Here is a 17,500-nt window from a genome sequence, read left to right as displayed (position 1 = left end):
GTAACTGAGTCAGGTTTGTAGGCCTACTTGTTCGCACATGCTTTTTCAGTTCTGCCCACGATTTTTCTATAGGATTGAGGTCAGGGCTTTGTGATGGCCACTACAATACCTTGACTTTGTTGTCCTTTGCCACATCTTTGGAAGTATGCTTGGGGTCATTGTCCACTTGGAAGATGCATTTGTGACCAAGCTTTAACTTACTGACTGATGTCTTGAGATGTTGCTTCAATATATCCACATAATTTTCCTACCTCATGATGCCATCTATTTTGTGAAGTGCACCTGTCCCTCCGGCAGTAAAGCACCCCCACAACATGATGCTGCCACCCCCGTGCTTCATGGTTGGGATGGTGTTCTTCGGCTTGCAAGCCTCCCCCTTTTTCCTCCAAACATAACGATGGTCATTATGGCCAAACAGTTCTATGTTTGTTTCATCAGACCAGAGGACATTTCTCCAAAAAGTACGATCTTTGTACCCATGTGCAGTTGCATACCGTAGTCTGGGTCTTTCATGGCGGTTTTGGAGCAGTGGCTTCTTCCTTGCTGAGCGGCCTTTCAGGTTATGTCGATATAGGACTCGTTTTAGTGTGGATATAGATACTTTTGTATCTGTTTCCTCCAGCATCTTCACAAGGTCCTTTGCTGCTGTTAAGGGATTGATTTTCACTTTTCACACCATCTCTAGGAGACAGAATGTGTCTCCTTCCCAAGCAGAATGATGGCTGCGTGGTCCCATGGTGTTTATACTTGCGTGCTGTTGTTTGTACAGATGACCATGGTAGGTACTTCAGGCGTTTGGAAATTGCTCCCAAGGATGAACCAGACTTGTGGACGTCTAAATAAAAACATTGGAGGTTTTGGCTGATTTGTTTTGATTTTCCCATGATGTCAAGCAAAGAGGCACTGAGTTTGAAGGTAGGCCTTGAAATACATCCACAGGTACACTTCCAAATGACTCAAATGATGTAAATTAGCCTAGCAGAAGCTTCTAAAGCCATGACATCATTTTCTGGAATTTTCTAAGCTGTTTAAAGGCACAGTCAACTAAGTGTATTTAAACTTCTGACCCACTGGAATTGTGATACAGTGAATTATAAGTGAAATAATCTGTCTGTAAACAGTTGTTGGAAAAAATGACTTATGTCATGCACAAAGTAGATGTCCTAACTGACTTACCGAAACTCTAGTTTGTTAACAAGAAATGTGTGGAGTGGTTGAGAAATGAGTTTTAATGACTCCAACCTAAGTGTATGTAAACCTCCGGCTTCAACTGCAAGTGCACTACAGGAAATAGGATGTCAATTCATGTCAGATGCAGCCATGGCCCGAATAACTCCCAGGCCCAGACCACAGCTTCAGAGTCAGCAGAGAAACCCACCTCTGTGCCGTGCAACGCTGTTGGGGGAAGTATACAATAAACACAGAGTAGCAGTAACTGTGTCCCAGCTCTCCTCTGTTTCTGCCCCTTTCCTCGGCTAGAGTTCTACTCTCATTTAAAGCATCAATGGGGAGATTCTGATTTTGGAGGACTACTTTCCCCTAGAGTTCCTGTGCCCTTACAGGGTTGAGAGCAGGGTCAGCTATTGCATTTTGGGTAATTAGAGGTGCCTCTCCCTCTCGCTGTCTTATAAAAGAGAGAGGATGGAGAGAGAGAGAGAGAGAGTAGGATGTAGAGAAAGAGAAGCAGATCCAGGGGATGTATCCCTGCAGTACTGCCACACAGATGGCCAACCAGATGCGGGGGACTTAAATGTGTTTTATTGCCATTTGACTCATTTTGGACAAGCCCTTAATTGAGTGAGTGAAAAGAGGGGATTTGTATTGATTTGATTCCCTCGCATGTGCCTTCTCGCGAGAGTGAACTGAAATAGGTCAGGAGCATCTAAATCTACAGAGAGAGAGAGAGAGAGAGACGCAGAGTGGAACAGAGAGAGGGAGTGCGCACGAGAGCATCACTTTGCCCCACAAATAGCAAGAGAAGAGCAAAGCCTAGTGTAGAGCATGTTCCAGCACAGGCTCAGCTTTTCCATTTCTAAAACCACAGGAGCACTACGGAGCATCAGGACTCTATTACATGTGCAATGGTGGATTCTCTGAACACTGCATTTGATTCATACTAAGCCCTGGGACTTTTTAAAGGGGGGACTCATTGACTACAGTACTTGGACTTCTATTTTGGACCTTAACCTTGTGCTTGTAGTGGATTTTAGACAAATGTTTTGTTCCTTTTTTTGAAGTATACAGCCTCTTCAAAAATCCAGTTTGAGGTAAAATGTAATAAACATTAACATGTTGGGGTGAGGAACAGATGCTCCCCTCACTCACACTGCAGAACCTGCAGACAGAGGAGCTTAGAAGAACAACATTTGACAAAGGGGCCGGATGGGGACAGTTTTTTTGGGCCAGCGCTGCAGTGTGGGTTGTAAAACACACTGAAGGCTGACTAGGGTTATCTGACTCTTTGTGTTTGACCATTCAGCCCCGGATACACCCGCCTAATATCCCGCTCTGCTCTCTCCGTCTCTGGAAAAACACCACTCTCTCCGGTCGCTCTGTTTTGTGTTTGGCTGCTGGTGGGAAAAGAGGGAAGAGGTTTTCTGGAATGCAGGATCGGATGCTCTCTCTTCTTCCCCGAGGGACACAGAGTGAAAGAGGGAGACAGAGCTACCTAGACAGAGCTACTGCTCTCCTCAATGTGAAGAACTGTCCTCCTTGCTGTACCAAAACACCAGTGCTTCTTTAAAGCAAATATAACTGGCATCATTGTGCTCGCTTAGCATAAATCGCTCTACCTCACCAACAGGATCCAATTCAATTGGCAACATTTCAAGCTAGTTCTTATCACAAAAACAGAGGAAACTGTATTTGCTAGACCTCTTGTTTAAAGAGGTGGAAACGCCACCTGATCTAAGTTACTGCACAGCAGATTTGGTATTTGTGGGACATTGATGGGCTTGTCTGTACTGGACTGGCCTGGGTAAGGTGCTGCTTACGAGACTGCACTAGTCATAGTCACAGCCCACACACACATTTGCGCATCCGTATCCTCATTCTATGTGTGTGTGTGTGTGCTGTGTGGCGGTGGTGGAGACAGCCAGCAGATCGGCCTACTCCCCTGGACGTCTCTGTCACCAGGCCTAATCTGAGGATTTACTCTGCTTTTCACCTGATTGCTTATGACCAGTCATCCCTCTATCCCTGTCTCCATCCCTCCCTCTGGCCCGTTCCCCCTTTCCTAACCTAACTAACACTCCAGGGATCACGTCCTTGGCAGTAAGCTAATGAGCAATCCTCGTTTAACGTGGGGACCCAGCTGAGAGGCGTTACCCCGGCGACGACCCCTCACGACGAGGACAACGACTGTCTCGCTGGTTTGGAGGAGCAGGAGGAGGAGGAGCAGAGAGGCCAGGATCGCGGCTCTCTGGCCCAGGGAGAAGGGCCTTTGGTGGGGCAGGCTGGCCAGGTGAGCAGGGGGCCCGAGCCCATAGCTCCACTCTGGAAGGCCATGCTGTCTAAGAGCAGCCCTCTGTACAGAGACTCTCTGTTCTCCTTCTCTCTGTGGGAGAGCCGGGCCCAGGAGAGAGAACTCGCCCTGCATAGAAAACACACTGAAAGAGAGAGAAGGGCCCTGCACAGGCAGCTGGAGAAGTAAGAATCTTACATTAATTGATTTAGTAACGTGAGAGTGATAGTAATCGTTAACTGTGTACTACATAGTAAGTCCTTCAGATGAGAAGCCAGTGCTGAACTGCATAATGTATGCACAAGTCCGCTGTGTGTGTGTGTGTTAGTGTGCGTGTGTGCGCGCGTGTGTGTGGGTGTGTGGGTGTTTAGAGGGATCAGCCTGGCACTTTTTTAGATTGGTGAGATGAGGTGACCTTCACCCTGCAATCAGGATGCTGCTATCAATTAATTAATTCAGCTGAGGGAGAACAGCCTGTGTGTTTATTTCTATGTGCGTATGTGTGTGTTTGCAACAGTATGACATGAATGCAACAGTATTTCATCAGTATCAGTGTCTCTGGTTGCTATTGTCGGTAACTCTTCTTTATAGCAGTAGACTTTGGCAGTTGGAAAACATTGATTGTTGGGGGCATGTGTGTCCTCCACTGGGGTTCTCTCTCTCTCTCTGGTTTGTCACTTGATCAGTGATCCACGCAGAAAATCAACTAGTCTGATTAACTCACTGGTAGACCAGCAGACTGGACAGTTGGCTGTGAGTTGCTCATGTCGCTGACGACATCGGATCTCAATCCGATACACCACTGTGACTGTGATTGTTGGGGTGTAATCTCTTTGAAAACTACTGAGAGACAGATCTCTCCATTTCCCTCTTTTCCTTTCCTAAGTCTATCCACTATTTCTCTGCCTGTCTTTTTTCACTCAATCATCTTTGCCCTCTCTCTTTCTCAACCTCTCTAGTCCCTTCGCCCCCATGCTGGTAGAGTGGCTGGTTTTATAGCGTTAGCAACATTAGCGTTAAGGCAAACATGTTGAGTCAGGGCCGTGTGATGTCATCACTGCTAACCAGCCCCATGGGGACAATCATTGGAGAGGAGCGTTGTGATTGGATGAACCCACTGCCCTCCCTCCGTCTCCCTCTGATCGTTGTGGCAGCAGCCTCAAACCGCCACGGGGGGATTTGGTTGCTGAGAAGCATCCTTTTTTTCTTTCCATCATGTGTGTGTGTGTGTGTGTGTGTGTGTGTGAGAGAGTGAGAATTAGCCAGTCATCTAGGCTACAGTGTTGTGGGCACGCGGACAAGACTTGCGCTGTCTTGTGTTTGGGTTCAGACTCTGAGAAGGAGGAGTGTGTGAGTATGAAAGAGGGAGATAGAGAAAAACACAATGAACAGAACCTGACAAACATTGTATTCCTGTTTCAGCTCATACCGTACTGTATGTTTTTTATCTCTTCATCCCTGAGCTGTGCTCATCTCGTGACGTGGTCCTCATAGAGTCGACTGGTGCTGAATAACCTCTGAATAACTACAACGACTGTCCTGGTTTGTGGGGTCATACTGTGCGGCCTGGGGCCTGTCGGGTCAGCCTGTCTGCTGGACGGCCCTGGTATCTGGGTGCATCTGATTACAGAGTGTCCCAGCCAGTTAGAGGGGCAGGCAGTGACAGACAGGGGCAGGCGGACAGAGACTTACGGACCAGAGCAGAACATTAGAGCACAGCAAGCTGCTAGCTATCTCTGGTCCAGGCTCATGCTGAAAAGGTAGTCGCTTTCTCTCTCTGGTCCAGGCTATTGCTGAAAGAACAGTCTCTCGTTCCCTCTTCTGAAGTAGTGGCACAGGCTGCATCTGGGATGACACTATGTCCTATTCCCAATACTGCACTACTTTTGACTCACATGCACTACTCAATTACTATTTGGTAGCATTGCCTTTAAATTGGTTAACTTGGGTCAAACGTTTCGGGTAGCCTTCCACAAGCTTCCCACAATAAGTTGGAAGAATTTTGGCCCATTCCTCCTGACAGAGCCAGTGTAACTGAGTCAGATTTGTAGGCCTACTTGTTCGCACACGCTTTTTCAGTTCTGCCCACAATTTTTCTATAGGATTGAGGTCAGGGCTTTGTGATGGCCACTCCAATACCTTGACTTTGTAGTCCTTTGCCACATCTTTGGAAGTATGCTTGGGGTCATTGTCCACTTGGAAGTTGAATTTGTGACCAAGCTTTAACTTAATGACTGATGTCTTGAGATGTTGCTTCAATATATCCACATCATTTTCCTACCTCATGATGCCATCTATTTCAATTGGCAACATTTCAAGCTAGTTCTTATCACAAAAACAGAGGAAACTGTATTTGAAAGACCTCTTGTTTAAAGAGGTGGAAACGCCACCTGATCTAAGTTACTGCACAGCAGATTTGGTATTTGTGGGACATTGATGGGCTTGTCTGTACTGTACTGGCCTGGGTAAGGTGCTGCTTACGAGACTGCGCTAGTCATAGTCACAGCCCACACACACATTTGCGCATCCGTATCCTCATTCTGTGTGTGTGTGTGTGTGCGTGTGCGTGCGTGCGTGTGCTGTGTGGCGGCTGTGGAGACAGCCAGCAGATCGGCCTACTCCCCTGGACGTCTCTGTCACCAGGCCTAATCTGAGGACTTACTCTGCTTTTCACCTGATTGCTTACGACCAGTCATCCCTCTATCCCTGTCTCCATCCCTCCCTCTGGCCCATTCCCCCTTTCCTAACCTGACTAACACTCCGGGGATCACGTCCTTGGCAGTAAGCTAACGAGCACTCCTCGTTTACCGCGGCTCTCTGGCCCAGGGAGGAGGGCCTTTGGTGGGGCAGGCTGGCCAGGTGAGCAGGGTGCCCGAGCCCATAGCTCCACTCTGGAATGCCATGCTGTCTAAGAGCAGCCCTCTGTACAGAGACTCTCTGTTCTCCTTCTCTCTGTGGGATAGCCGGGCCCAGGAGAGAGAACTCGCCCTGTATAGAAAACACACTGAAGGAGAGAGAAGGGCCCTGCACAGGCAGCTGGACAAGTAAGAATCGTTCATTTTTGTTGTTGTAGTAAGAGATTGATAGTAATCATTAACTGTGTACTATACAGTAAGTCCTTCAGATGAGTATCCAGTGCTGGACTGCAAACGGATACACAAGTCCGCTGTGTGTGTGCGTGTGTGTGTGCGTGTGTGCGAGTGTGTAGAGGGATCAGCCTGGCACTTGTTTAGATTGGTGAGATGAGGTGACCTTCACCCTGCAATCTTGATGCTGCTATCAATTAATGAATTCCACTGAGTGGGAACAGCATGTGTGTCTTTTTTTTTTTAACCCACTGTGAATATTTCTTATTTTTCAATATTTTATGAATTTGTACCTCTTTAATACGTGTTCTATTTATTTTGTTTGGTTTCGTCCGGTCCTGTTCACTCTTGCAATGTGTATGCCTCTTGGCCAGGTCGCTATTGTAAATGAGAATTGGTTCTCAATTGACTTATCTGGTTCAATAAAGGTGAAATCGAAATAAAATAAATGAGACCTTAAGTGAGCTGATGTGCCAGTCTGTCTGTATCAGCCTGGTGATTGGTCACCTCTGTGACTCTGTTGATCCCTGTTCGTCTCTCTGTGGGCAGTAAGAAGCATCAGTGTCAGGAAGGATAGGATCATCAAACATCATTCTTTGTCTGTACGGGCAGGACAGTAGGGTGACTAGGCCAGGACGGAACAGATAATGGCTTGATCATGCTTTGGTTGTCCCTCTGTCACTAGAGAGCAGATGTATGGCCATATGTGGGCAAGGACAAGATCACTGAATGTATCCCCGTATGTTTGTGTGTGTACAGGCTGAGTAAGGAGCTCCAACAAAAGGATAAGGTCATTGAGTCTCTCCAAGCCAAACTCAACCAGCGCCAGCCGCGCTCTGACACACCCTGCAGTAGCCATGCCCTCTCTGACACCACTGACCAATCAGACCGCATCTCATTTGTGTCTGATGATCAGGGCTCCACCAATGAGGACCTGGAGCTGTGCTCAGACATAGACGCAGCCAGCGAGTATGGCCAGGAAGACAGACGTGCCTCCCCTAGAGCCAGTACAGGTGCAGTAAACAATAGACACACACACGCACACGGACACACACCCATCCATATTTCGAATGCATGCCCAGTAGTGCACAACTTAACGGTCTTCTTTTCATTCATCATCTCTCAGATTCCCACTGTAACAGTGTGCCCATGTCACGCCACCCCTCCACCCCTCCATCCAACACTTCATCCCACAGACACCAGTCCTCCATCAGCTGTCTCAGCATGCAGCCGCCAGAGGACACACAGACCCAGACAGGTAGGCAGACAGACAGGAAGAGAGAGGAGGAGTGGAAGTGACTGCATTATTCAACACATTGTTATCATTGTCATTGTCATTGTATCCACATTCTGTACTTTATCATGTCCAGACATTGTGAAGTGTTTTCTTCCCTCATTCCTCATACGTCTCCCGGTCCCACCCCTCTTTCTGTATCCCTGTCGTCTTTTCATCTCTATTTTCACCTGTATTTCTCCTCCATACCTCCAGGCCTCTACAGTGGGCCAGTGTCCCGTCCCCTCCCCACCCCTCCCCAGCCCCAACCCCAGCCTCTCTACCACCCAGACCTCTCCTCTCAGAGAGCCCCTCTGCTCTTTGACCCCTACACGGGCACCCTGCGACCCCATTACCATGGCAGCGGGCCCGTGGGCTTCTCCCTGGCAGAGGTTCACCGGGAGCTGCAGATGTTACAGAGACAGCTGGGAGATACTGAGCGTGCGTCACTCTGCTTGCACCTTGTGTGTGTGTGTGTGTGTGTGTGTGTGTGTGTAGGATGGAGTGGCTACATTTGTTACGCTTTAAGCACTACATGAGGTTATAAGCTTTAAAATGTACTTTTAAAGTTTTGTATTACAGTTATAGTGTAATCTGGCACGGGGATAGTAGTATTAGTATCGTCGATAAACTTGATGTACAGTAAGTGAGTTTCACATTCAAAGCTCTGAACTATGCCCCATGGTAGTAATGTCAGACAGGACTGCAGGTGTATTGTCCTGTTGAGATTCCAGACGAGCAAGAATAAACATGTGAGTGTGTGTGCTAACCCACCACCCATTAGGCTTTTCCTCTGAATGAGGTAGGACGTGTCACATTGGCCTCTCCAGGCCCAAGTGTAATTGAGCAAGTTGATGTGCTGTATGGCTTTGAGCTAATTCATACCCAGCCTAACCCCACTCCTACAACGTAACTCTCCACCATCCTAACATCCCAACACTGGAGGTTCTGATAGTGTTTGGACGCTCTCTGAGGTATCTCTCACAACAAGCTGTCTGGCCAACCTGTTTATTCATGCTTGGGCTTTTCTCTCTTTCTTACTGCAGGTTTTTCAGTTCCTTCAGCCAAGCCGTTTGTTGGCTTCCAGATGTCGGCAGATCCCTCCAGTTACCTGGCCCAGCCTCTGCCCTTCCACCCGTCTCCTCACAGTGGCCCCATGAAGGTGGGCACCAGCCTCCTGGAGAGCAGTGCAATGTGGGATATGGCTTACGGTGCTCAGCCAATTAGAATTGGCGCTGCTGATTTGTCATCAGGGTCGTCAGGATACCAGTCTGGCACCAGCCATACAGGTGTGTGTTTATCTGAGTTTTAATGTAAACGTGTGTGTGTGTGTGTGTGTGTACTTGTTTTCCTACATTCTCAGGACCCCAATGGTCAGACAATTCACCAGAATGCCCTGAAAGAGTCAGAAAACAATAACTTTTTTGAAAGGTTAGGTTTAGGGGTTTTGGGGTTAAGGCTGGGGTTAGGTTGAAGGTTTAGGGTTAGGGAAAATATAATTTTTAATGGTCAAAATTTCTACACTCCATAAAGTCCTGAAATGTAACAAAAACAAAGCTGTGTGTGTGTGTTTATGTATATGTTTTTTGGATGCCCTTTTAATAAATAAATAATTGTGTTTATATATATATATATATATATATATTCTATACACATTTTTTAGGTTGTGAAATGTAACCAGTATTTTGTTGTGTGGTTTGGTGCAGGTTCTGACCTATTGAAGGAGCAGCTGAGGGAGATCAGGAGTCTACGTCAACGCCTGGAGGATTCCATCCAGACCAATGACCGCCTCCGACAGCAGCTGGAGGAGGGACTGGTCAACCAAGCCAGAGACAAAGGTACTAGACCACCAACCCACTGTTACTCAGATGTTGATATATTTTAGACATCCAACTTTGCAGTCACTAGTGAAATGTACTATCTCTCCTCATCCTTCTTCTTCTTCCTCAGGTGCCCCCACCAACATCTGCATCCAGGGCTTGGACTCTGTCAGCCAGCTTTCCAGTGAGATCAGAGCTCTGAAAGAGGAGAACCTCAGCCTGCAGGACCGACTCCAACAAGCCAGCAGAGGTAACTAACCGCCCCGGCTCCGAGTACTCTCATTACTCCCTAGTATACTCCTAATACACAAAATACTCTCAATACTCTTACACAGTGAGGGAGTTCGATTAAGCTGACGTGAGCAGGAAAAAGCGGCGAGGGAGGAGCGCACCTTTCAAATCGAACAGTAATCTGCGCTGCTCGGTCATGTTGCCAATAAGGCAGCATGATGCATCGTTCAGAAACATATCTTTTCCATAGAATATGCACTACCGTTCAAAAGTTTGGGGTCACTTAGAAATGTCCTTGTTTTTGAAAGAAAAGCCATTTTTTTTGTCCATTAAAATAACATAAAATTGATCAGAAATACAGTGTATACATTGTTAATGCTGTACATGACTATTGCAGCTGTAAATGGCTGATTTGTAATGGAATATCTACATAGGCATACAGAGGCCCATTATCAGCAACCATCACTCCTGTGTTCCAATGGCATGTTGTGTTAGCTAATCCAAGTTTATCATTTTAAAAGGCTAATTGTTCAATAGAAAACCCTTTTGCAATTATGTTAGCACAGCTGAAAACTGTTGTTCTAATTAAAGAATCAATAAAACTGGCGTTCTTTAGACTAGTTGAGTATCTGAAGCATCAGCATGTGTGGGTTCGATTACAGGCTCAAAATGGCCAGAAACAAAGTGCTTTCTTCTGAAACTCGTCAGTCTATTCTTGTTCTGAGAAATTAAGTCTATTCAATAGGATAAATTATTAAGAAACTGAAGATCTGGTACAACGCTGTGTACTACTCCCTTCACCGAACAGCGCAAACTGTATCTAACCAGAATAGAAAGAGGAGTGGGAGGCCCCGGTGCACAACTAAGCAAGAGGACAAGTACATTAGAGTGTCTAGTTTGAGAAACAGACGCCTCACAAGTCCTCAACTGGCAGCTTCATTAAATAGTACCCGCAAAACACCAGTCTATGTTTTGTGGGTACTATTTAATTAATAGTTTTTATTAATAATACTATTAATAGACCAACTTTACTCCACAAACAGAGACACATACAAAGCTCTCCCTCGCCTTCCATTTGGGAAATCTGACCATAATTCTATCCTCCTGATTCCTGCTTACAAGCAAAAACTAAAGCAGGAAATACCAGTGACTTGTTCAATATGGAAGTGGTCAGATGACGCGGATGCTGTGGTACAGGACTGTTTTGCTAACACAAAATGCAATATGTTCCGGGATTCATCCAATGGCATTGAGGAGTATACCATCTCAGTCACCGGCTTCATCAACAAGTGCATCGACGACTTCGTCCCCACAGTGACCGTAAGTACATATCCCAACTAGAAGCCATGGATTACAGGCAACATCCGCACCGAGCTAAAGGCTGGAGCTTTTAAGAAATCCCGCTATGCCCTCAGACGAACCATTTATCAGGCAAAGTGTCAATACAGGACTAATATTGAATCCTACAACACCGGCTCTGACGCTTGTCGGTTGTGGTAGGGCTTGTACACCGTTATGGACTACAAAGGAAAACCCAGCCCAGAACTGCCCAGTGACGCGAGCCTACCAGATGAGCTAAATGCCTTTCATGCTCGTTTCGAGGCAAGCAACACTGAAGCATGCATGAGAGCACCAGCTGTTCCGGACGACTGTGTGATCACGCTCACCATAGCCGATGTGAGGAAGACCTTTAAATAGGTCAACATTCACAAGGCCGCGGAGCAAGACAGATTACCAGGACGTGTACTCAGATTACCGAACAGTACCATGTGAGATTATACATTATGTCTACCTCTGAAGGTACATTATGTGTATTTTATTTCAATATTTTTACCCCTTTTTACCCCTGGGAACAATACTGTACCCTAACCGTACCCTTTTTTTCTGGGAGTGTGATTCACGAATGCAGTCAATGCTAACCCGGTTCAACCAGGGCATTAATCGAGTCCCCAGGTTCCGGCGGCCACGGCCTGACAGAGCTGCAGCGCCTATGGCGATGCGCCTAGGGGAGGGATCTCCTCTGGGCCCCGACGGATGGGACGGAAATTGATTCAGAGGAGCAGGAGGAGGCGAGTTTGATAAGGACTCACCCCGTTCCTGTACAAAGGACCGAAGACAGCCTTTTAACAAAATGACTTTTTAACATGTTTTCATGTCTTAAAAATGTTTTACCTTTGTTAAATAATTTGTTCACATTTTAAATGGCTTTTACAGAATTGGATGTTTTTACAAGAAAAAATACTTTTATTCCTGGTTGTTTCTATTGTTTTTAAATAAGCAACATGTACTTTTTAACAAATTTAAATGTAATATTCAAATGCCGTGTTTTATGCTATTATGCATATGTATAAAATGACGTACAAAAAATGAGCTGTTTTTAAAGGAAATGCAACAATCTAACTTTTTTTTAAGTCACCTCAATGAGAGAAGAATGATAAACATTAAGTGTTATGCCTCATTATACCATATTATTCCTTGTAATTTCTGTCTTGGTATCTGAGTTCCTCTGTACCCTCCCCCTAGACAGCAATAAGGAGGCGGAACAGCTGCGGGAGGCGTTGCTGTTGGGGCGTGCCCGTGTGAAGGAGGCAGAGTTAGAGACCGAGCGGTGGGCGGAGCCGGGCAGGAAACTGCAGAAGCAGACACAGGCTCAGACCCTGGAGATCACCCAGCTGAAACAGGACAGGCATAACAACCAGGAGGCCATCAAAAGGTAGGAGGTGTGTGTGTGTGTGTGTGTGTGTGTGTGTGTGTGTGTGTGTGTGTCTATAACTGTGTTGTGTGCGTCCCCAGGTTGCAGCACGAGGTGAATGTCTTTGAGCAGCAGGTGTGTGAGAGCCATGGCCTTATCCACTCTCTACAGTATAAGCTCCAGATGTACCACAGAGTGTGTGGCGTCCCAAAGAATACACATACAGGTGAACGGTCACACTCAGGGGAGTCTGCACCCTTTGACACCAGGGACCTGCATGTTCAGCTGGGGCAGCAGTTGACCTCTGCGACATGCCCTCCTGCAGCGAAGAGACAGCTCTTCCACGGTGAGAGCGAGGGAGTGCTACGCTGCATGCATTCTGGGATACGGTTACCATTGTTACCACATATTCTACCACACTTATTGGCACTTAACAAAGTGTCCGAAATTGCACTCTATTCCTGCCTATATAGTGCACTACTTTTGCCCAGAGCCTAAGTAGTAGTGAACTAAATAAGGAATAGGGCAACATGCCATTTGAGATTTACCCCAACTCTAACACTGATTCTCCACTCTTCCTCTCCTCACAGACCCTGCTCTCTCTCCCACTGTCCGAGAGACTGAACTCTTCAGCCCTGCTTCCCCTCTCTCCCCCACACTGGATCCCCAGGAGACTGACTCTTCTCTGGAGGGCCAAGACCCAGACGTCTCTTTTACAAACCGTAATGGCCGCTACGCTGTAGGGCACGTTGATGACTTCCATGCCCTACAGCAGCAGATGCTGGAGGGACACGTCCTCATCGGCAAGATGGAGGCTGCCCTCCAGGCCACTGCCAACCATGCTCTCCTGGAGCTCAGCCTGGATAAGGTGAGAGGTTAGGGGTCCTTTAGAGGTTAGAGGAGCAGCAGACATTTTACAGAGGAGTTAATGATCCCGAGAGTAACTTTTAGATCATTGGTTGAAATTCAACAAACTATAGCTAGTTAAACTGAAAATATGTCACACTTTTGTATTGTTATCCTGTGTTTTAGTTAGATTTGTTTAGTCAAACTGTCTCTGTGCATGTATCTTTCTCTGTGTGTCAGCCTGCGGATCCTGGCTTCGCGAATAGACTGCTGACCAGCACTAAGACCCTGCGGCAGATCCTTGAGGAAGCCAACTCCTTGCTCAGAATGTTCTGGAGGGCAGCCCTGCCCAGTTGTGAGGGGTACCCTCAGAGCACCAAGGTCAGAAACACATACTCTTTATAAAGCATTCATAAAGCATTCATAATGCCTTCATGTGCATGACATACAGAGACACTGTCCACTCTTTATGTTCGTTTGCAAAGGTTTACGTTAAGGGGATTTGCTTTCTCTGTTAGCATGTTGCGCGTGTGAAGTTACTGATCATTGTTTAGAGTTTGTGTGCTTTAGTGGTGACTTTGTTTATACATTTGTCACGTCACTCCAGGTGAAATCACTGTAACCTCACTGCTCTTTACAGGTGTGTGTACATGTTTGAAATGTGACAGTGTGTTTTTTTGACAATCTGTGTGTGTCTAGGAGCTGTCTCTAAAGGATGAGGTCCACACGCTCCGTCAGCGGCTCTCACAGCAGGAGGAGGCTCTAAGGGACGCCATGGAGACCCTGAAGAGCTCCAACCGCACCAAAGACAGCATGGAACACTTCATCGTCAGCCAACGTGAGTGACTCTCACTACTCTCGTCTCAATTACTCGTGTTCTCTTCCCCCACTATTCACCACTTTACCTCTCCCCTCCCCTCCTCTGTTTTCTTCTTTCTCTCCCCCTCTCCTGTCTTATTCTATTATTTTCATATTGTCCGCCTCATATGCACAGTCATGTATCTTCCTGTTTGTTTATTCCTTTGTTCATAATTTCTCCCCCCTCATTCCTCTCTCTCGCTCGCACACCCGTTGTTTCTCTTTCTTTCTCTTTCACTGCCCTCTCCCTCTGTCGTGGACCGACTCATCTCTCTCCAACTCTTTCTTTCTCTCTCTGTCTCTTCATAATTGAATGTCCTTCATCCTCTGGCCCTCAGCGCAGACTCTGTAATGGCTCAGTGATATGACTCGTTTGTGTTTGCATGTGTGTGTGCTGAAGTGATGGGCGACAGTCACAGATGAATCAGAACTGTTTTGTCCCTGGTTGTTTACAGTGTCGACAACAAAGGATGTCTTGAAGAAGGCACGGACAAATTTAGAGGTGAGCTCACTCTTTTTACAGGGTCTGGCTTATTTTGTTCTTCTCGTACCCTCTATAAGGCTGTTGTTTGACTCATTTCTATGTCATGCACTCTTTAGAAAAATCACTGTTAGAGAAAAAGAGCAGATGGAATACCTATCTCACCTGCCCTCCTCTCTCACCTCACCTGCACTTTATCTACCTCTGTCTCGCTCCCTCTTGCTCTACCTTGAGTTATTCCAGGAGAACAAGCAGAGAATGTCCTCCACTTCTCCCCCCCTTCCTCCTCCTCTTTGTCCTCTTCCTCCTGTCCCTGGGTTGGTAAAGGTACTGCTTCCTGGCTTGCCGTGCCTGTCAGTGTGCCTGTATCAGATTCCTGTAATCCACCCTTCCTTTAACCACCATCTAGAGGTCTTCATGGATCCACCTGTACCCGAATACCCGAGACCTGATCTGGGACCCGAGTGGGTCCAGATCCAGAATTCTAAATAATGTCACGGGTTGGGGTCGGATTTATTATGACTGTATGGGTAATTTTAACTGACTTGTCCGGAATGGGCCGTATAGATCTGAACTTGACTGCTACAGTAGAGAGAGAGAGAGAGATTTTTAAAATGTATGCTCCTGCTCTTGCTTTTCATGAGAGTGGAGTGTGGTGCGTGTAGCTTGTTGTTGGCCAATCATGAGTCATCAATGCGGCAATAGGCTACAGTCATAGAGCTCACTCCGTGTGTGGCAAAGGTTAGGAGATATATAATCAATGGAAGATGGAATTACAATGACAGAATTTAAAGTTAAAGGAGAAGGATAGGCTACAACGACCAAGAGCCAACAGGTAGGGTCTACTTAATATTCTGAATGGAGTTGTTGTTATTTTTAACTGTACGATTAGAAAATGTGTGCACTGCAGCCTGTTAGCCTAGCTAGCTAACATTAGCTAGTTTAACTAGCTTCTCGCGGGTTGGTGTAGTCAAATCAGGTACTACGTAATCATATTTTATGATAAATAACCTACCTATGGCAATTATTAGTCTACTATAGTGTGAGTCGGCTTGGTTGGTTGCTGTCTCATCTCTCGCTCCCTCCTCCCTGTTTCAATCGCTCACAGTACAGCCCCTCCCTGCCTGCTAGAGTGGCACCTCTCTCCCTCCTCTTGCGCTTTATCAGCTCTGGTTAGTAAAGTAGCTCAAAAAATACATTTTCTGCTGCTTCCCTCACTCAGGTCAGATCGAGTCTGGATCCAACCAGATCTATATACGAAACAGGTGTAGTTGTCCGGGTGGCAAAGCTCCAGGTCCATTTCGGAACCTGCGAAGACCTCTACCACTATCCTTTAACAGTAGAACGCCCCCTACTGGCATTAAACAGCAGTACATGATCCCCTCTTTGACTCTCACTTAGTTAATGTTTTTTTTTGTAATACCATTGTAATACCATTGTACAGATAACATCTTCTAACACCTCCTTATTGGGATCATACTTGTTGTAGGCCTACCATCAGCAGATTTAAGTTACCCTAATTTAATTTGCTAGTGTCTAAGTATGAGTGTATTAATATTACACTGGTTAGGAATTAAAGAAGTATGTGCATTATTTTAGTAATTTTTGTTAAAAATCTTTAATGGAGGGTTTTCATTGTCTTACTTCAGATAGCGCAATGACTCAGCATAACATAAGTCATGACATTACATAGTAACATGAACTATAAGTATGCTGACCCTTCCTCCTTTTGCCTCTTCCTCCCACTCAGGTGAAATCCCAAGAGGCTTCTGTGAGCTCACCCATTCTGCTGGTTCGGGTGTTGTGAAGCAACAGATAAAGGCTCCATCACCCAGAACTCCTACCGTGGCCCAGTAATACCCAGGGTCTGACCCAGGGGGTTAACAGACTGCACCCCCCACAGCCATCCTCTTTGTGATGCACCAGCTTCAGCGTCCTCCTAATACTGGGAGACAGGACAGGACTCTTCCTGTTTTAAAGGAAACAAAGGTCTCTGGTTAAATAGGGGGGACACTACAGTTGAGGGGAGACAGTCTGATAGTCAGTAGAGGTTCAACCAGGTGTTCTCTGTGATGTCGACAACTGTCTATCTCAGGTGTTATGTATAGCTTTTGTAGGTGCTACGAAGGTTTCTCAACTGAAGTGTTTCCCCTATTTTACCTGATATACAGTACCAGTCAAAAGTTTGGACACACCTACTCATTCAAAGGTTCTTTATTTGTACTATTTTCTACATTTGAGATAATAGTGAAGACATCAAAACTATGAAATAACACATATGGAATCATGTAGTAACCAAAAAAAGTGTTAAACAAATCAAAATAAATTTTATATTTGAAATTCTTCAAAGTAGCCACCTTGCCTTGATAACAGCTTTGCACACTCTTGGCATTCTCTCATCCAGCTTCATGAGGTAGTCACCTGGAATGCATTTCAATTAACAAGTGTGCCTTGTTAAATGGTCATTTGTGGAATTTCTTTTCTTAATGCGTTTGAGCCAATCAGTTGTGTTGTGACAAGGTAGGGGTGGTATACAGAAGATAGCCCTATTTGGTAAAATACCATGTCAATATTATGGCAAGAACAGCTCAAATAAGCAAAGACAAATGACAGTCCATCATTACTCATAGTCACGAAGGTCAGTCAATCCGTAAAATGTTAAGAACTTTGCACATTTCTTCAAGTGCAGTCACAAAAACCATCAAGCGCTATGATAAAACTGGCTATCATGAGGACCGCCACAGGAAAGG

The 17,500-nt window shown here is 46.0% G+C and overlaps 1 protein-coding gene across 8 annotated transcripts in view; it reads left to right on the top strand.

Annotated features, from left to right (window-relative positions):
• LOC110521826 (myomegalin) overlaps window positions 1-17,095 on the top strand; it is a 114,589-nt gene extending 97,494 nt beyond the window's left edge. For 2 of the 8 annotated variants that reach the window (XM_036968455.1, XM_036968454.1), the window contains exons 20-32: window positions 7,309-7,562; window positions 7,676-7,807; window positions 8,039-8,263; window positions 8,869-9,111; window positions 9,529-9,660; window positions 9,773-9,892; window positions 12,397-12,586; window positions 12,667-12,911; window positions 13,156-13,433; window positions 13,652-13,792; window positions 14,111-14,249; window positions 14,725-14,771; window positions 14,994-16,456. In XM_036968455.1, the coding sequence (XP_036824350.1) occupies window positions 7,309-7,562; window positions 7,676-7,807; window positions 8,039-8,263; window positions 8,869-9,111; window positions 9,529-9,660; window positions 9,773-9,892; window positions 12,397-12,586; window positions 12,667-12,911; window positions 13,156-13,433; window positions 13,652-13,792; window positions 14,111-14,249; window positions 14,725-14,771; window positions 14,994-15,242 (2,395 nt within the window). In that variant the 3' untranslated portion in view covers window positions 15,243-16,456. Of the gene's footprint in view, window positions 1-7,308; window positions 7,563-7,675; window positions 7,808-8,038; window positions 8,264-8,868; window positions 9,112-9,528; window positions 9,661-9,772; window positions 9,893-12,396; window positions 12,587-12,666; window positions 12,912-13,155; window positions 13,434-13,651; window positions 13,793-14,110; window positions 14,250-14,724; window positions 14,772-14,993; window positions 16,457-16,500 lie in introns of those variants that run through there. The other 6 variants (XM_036968458.1, XM_036968459.1, XM_021599723.2 and 3 more) reach the window with 5 other exon arrangements.
• The last annotated feature ends 405 nt before the right edge of the window (window positions 17,096-17,500 follow it).

Source organism: Oncorhynchus mykiss, chromosome 30, assembly GCF_013265735.2.
Source record: "Oncorhynchus mykiss isolate Arlee chromosome 30, USDA_OmykA_1.1, whole genome shotgun sequence".
Lineage (NCBI taxonomy): Eukaryota > Metazoa > Chordata > Actinopteri > Salmoniformes > Salmonidae > Oncorhynchus > Oncorhynchus mykiss.
The sequence above is the reverse complement of the archived record's forward strand: the minus strand, read 5'-3'. Positions and strand labels throughout refer to the sequence as shown.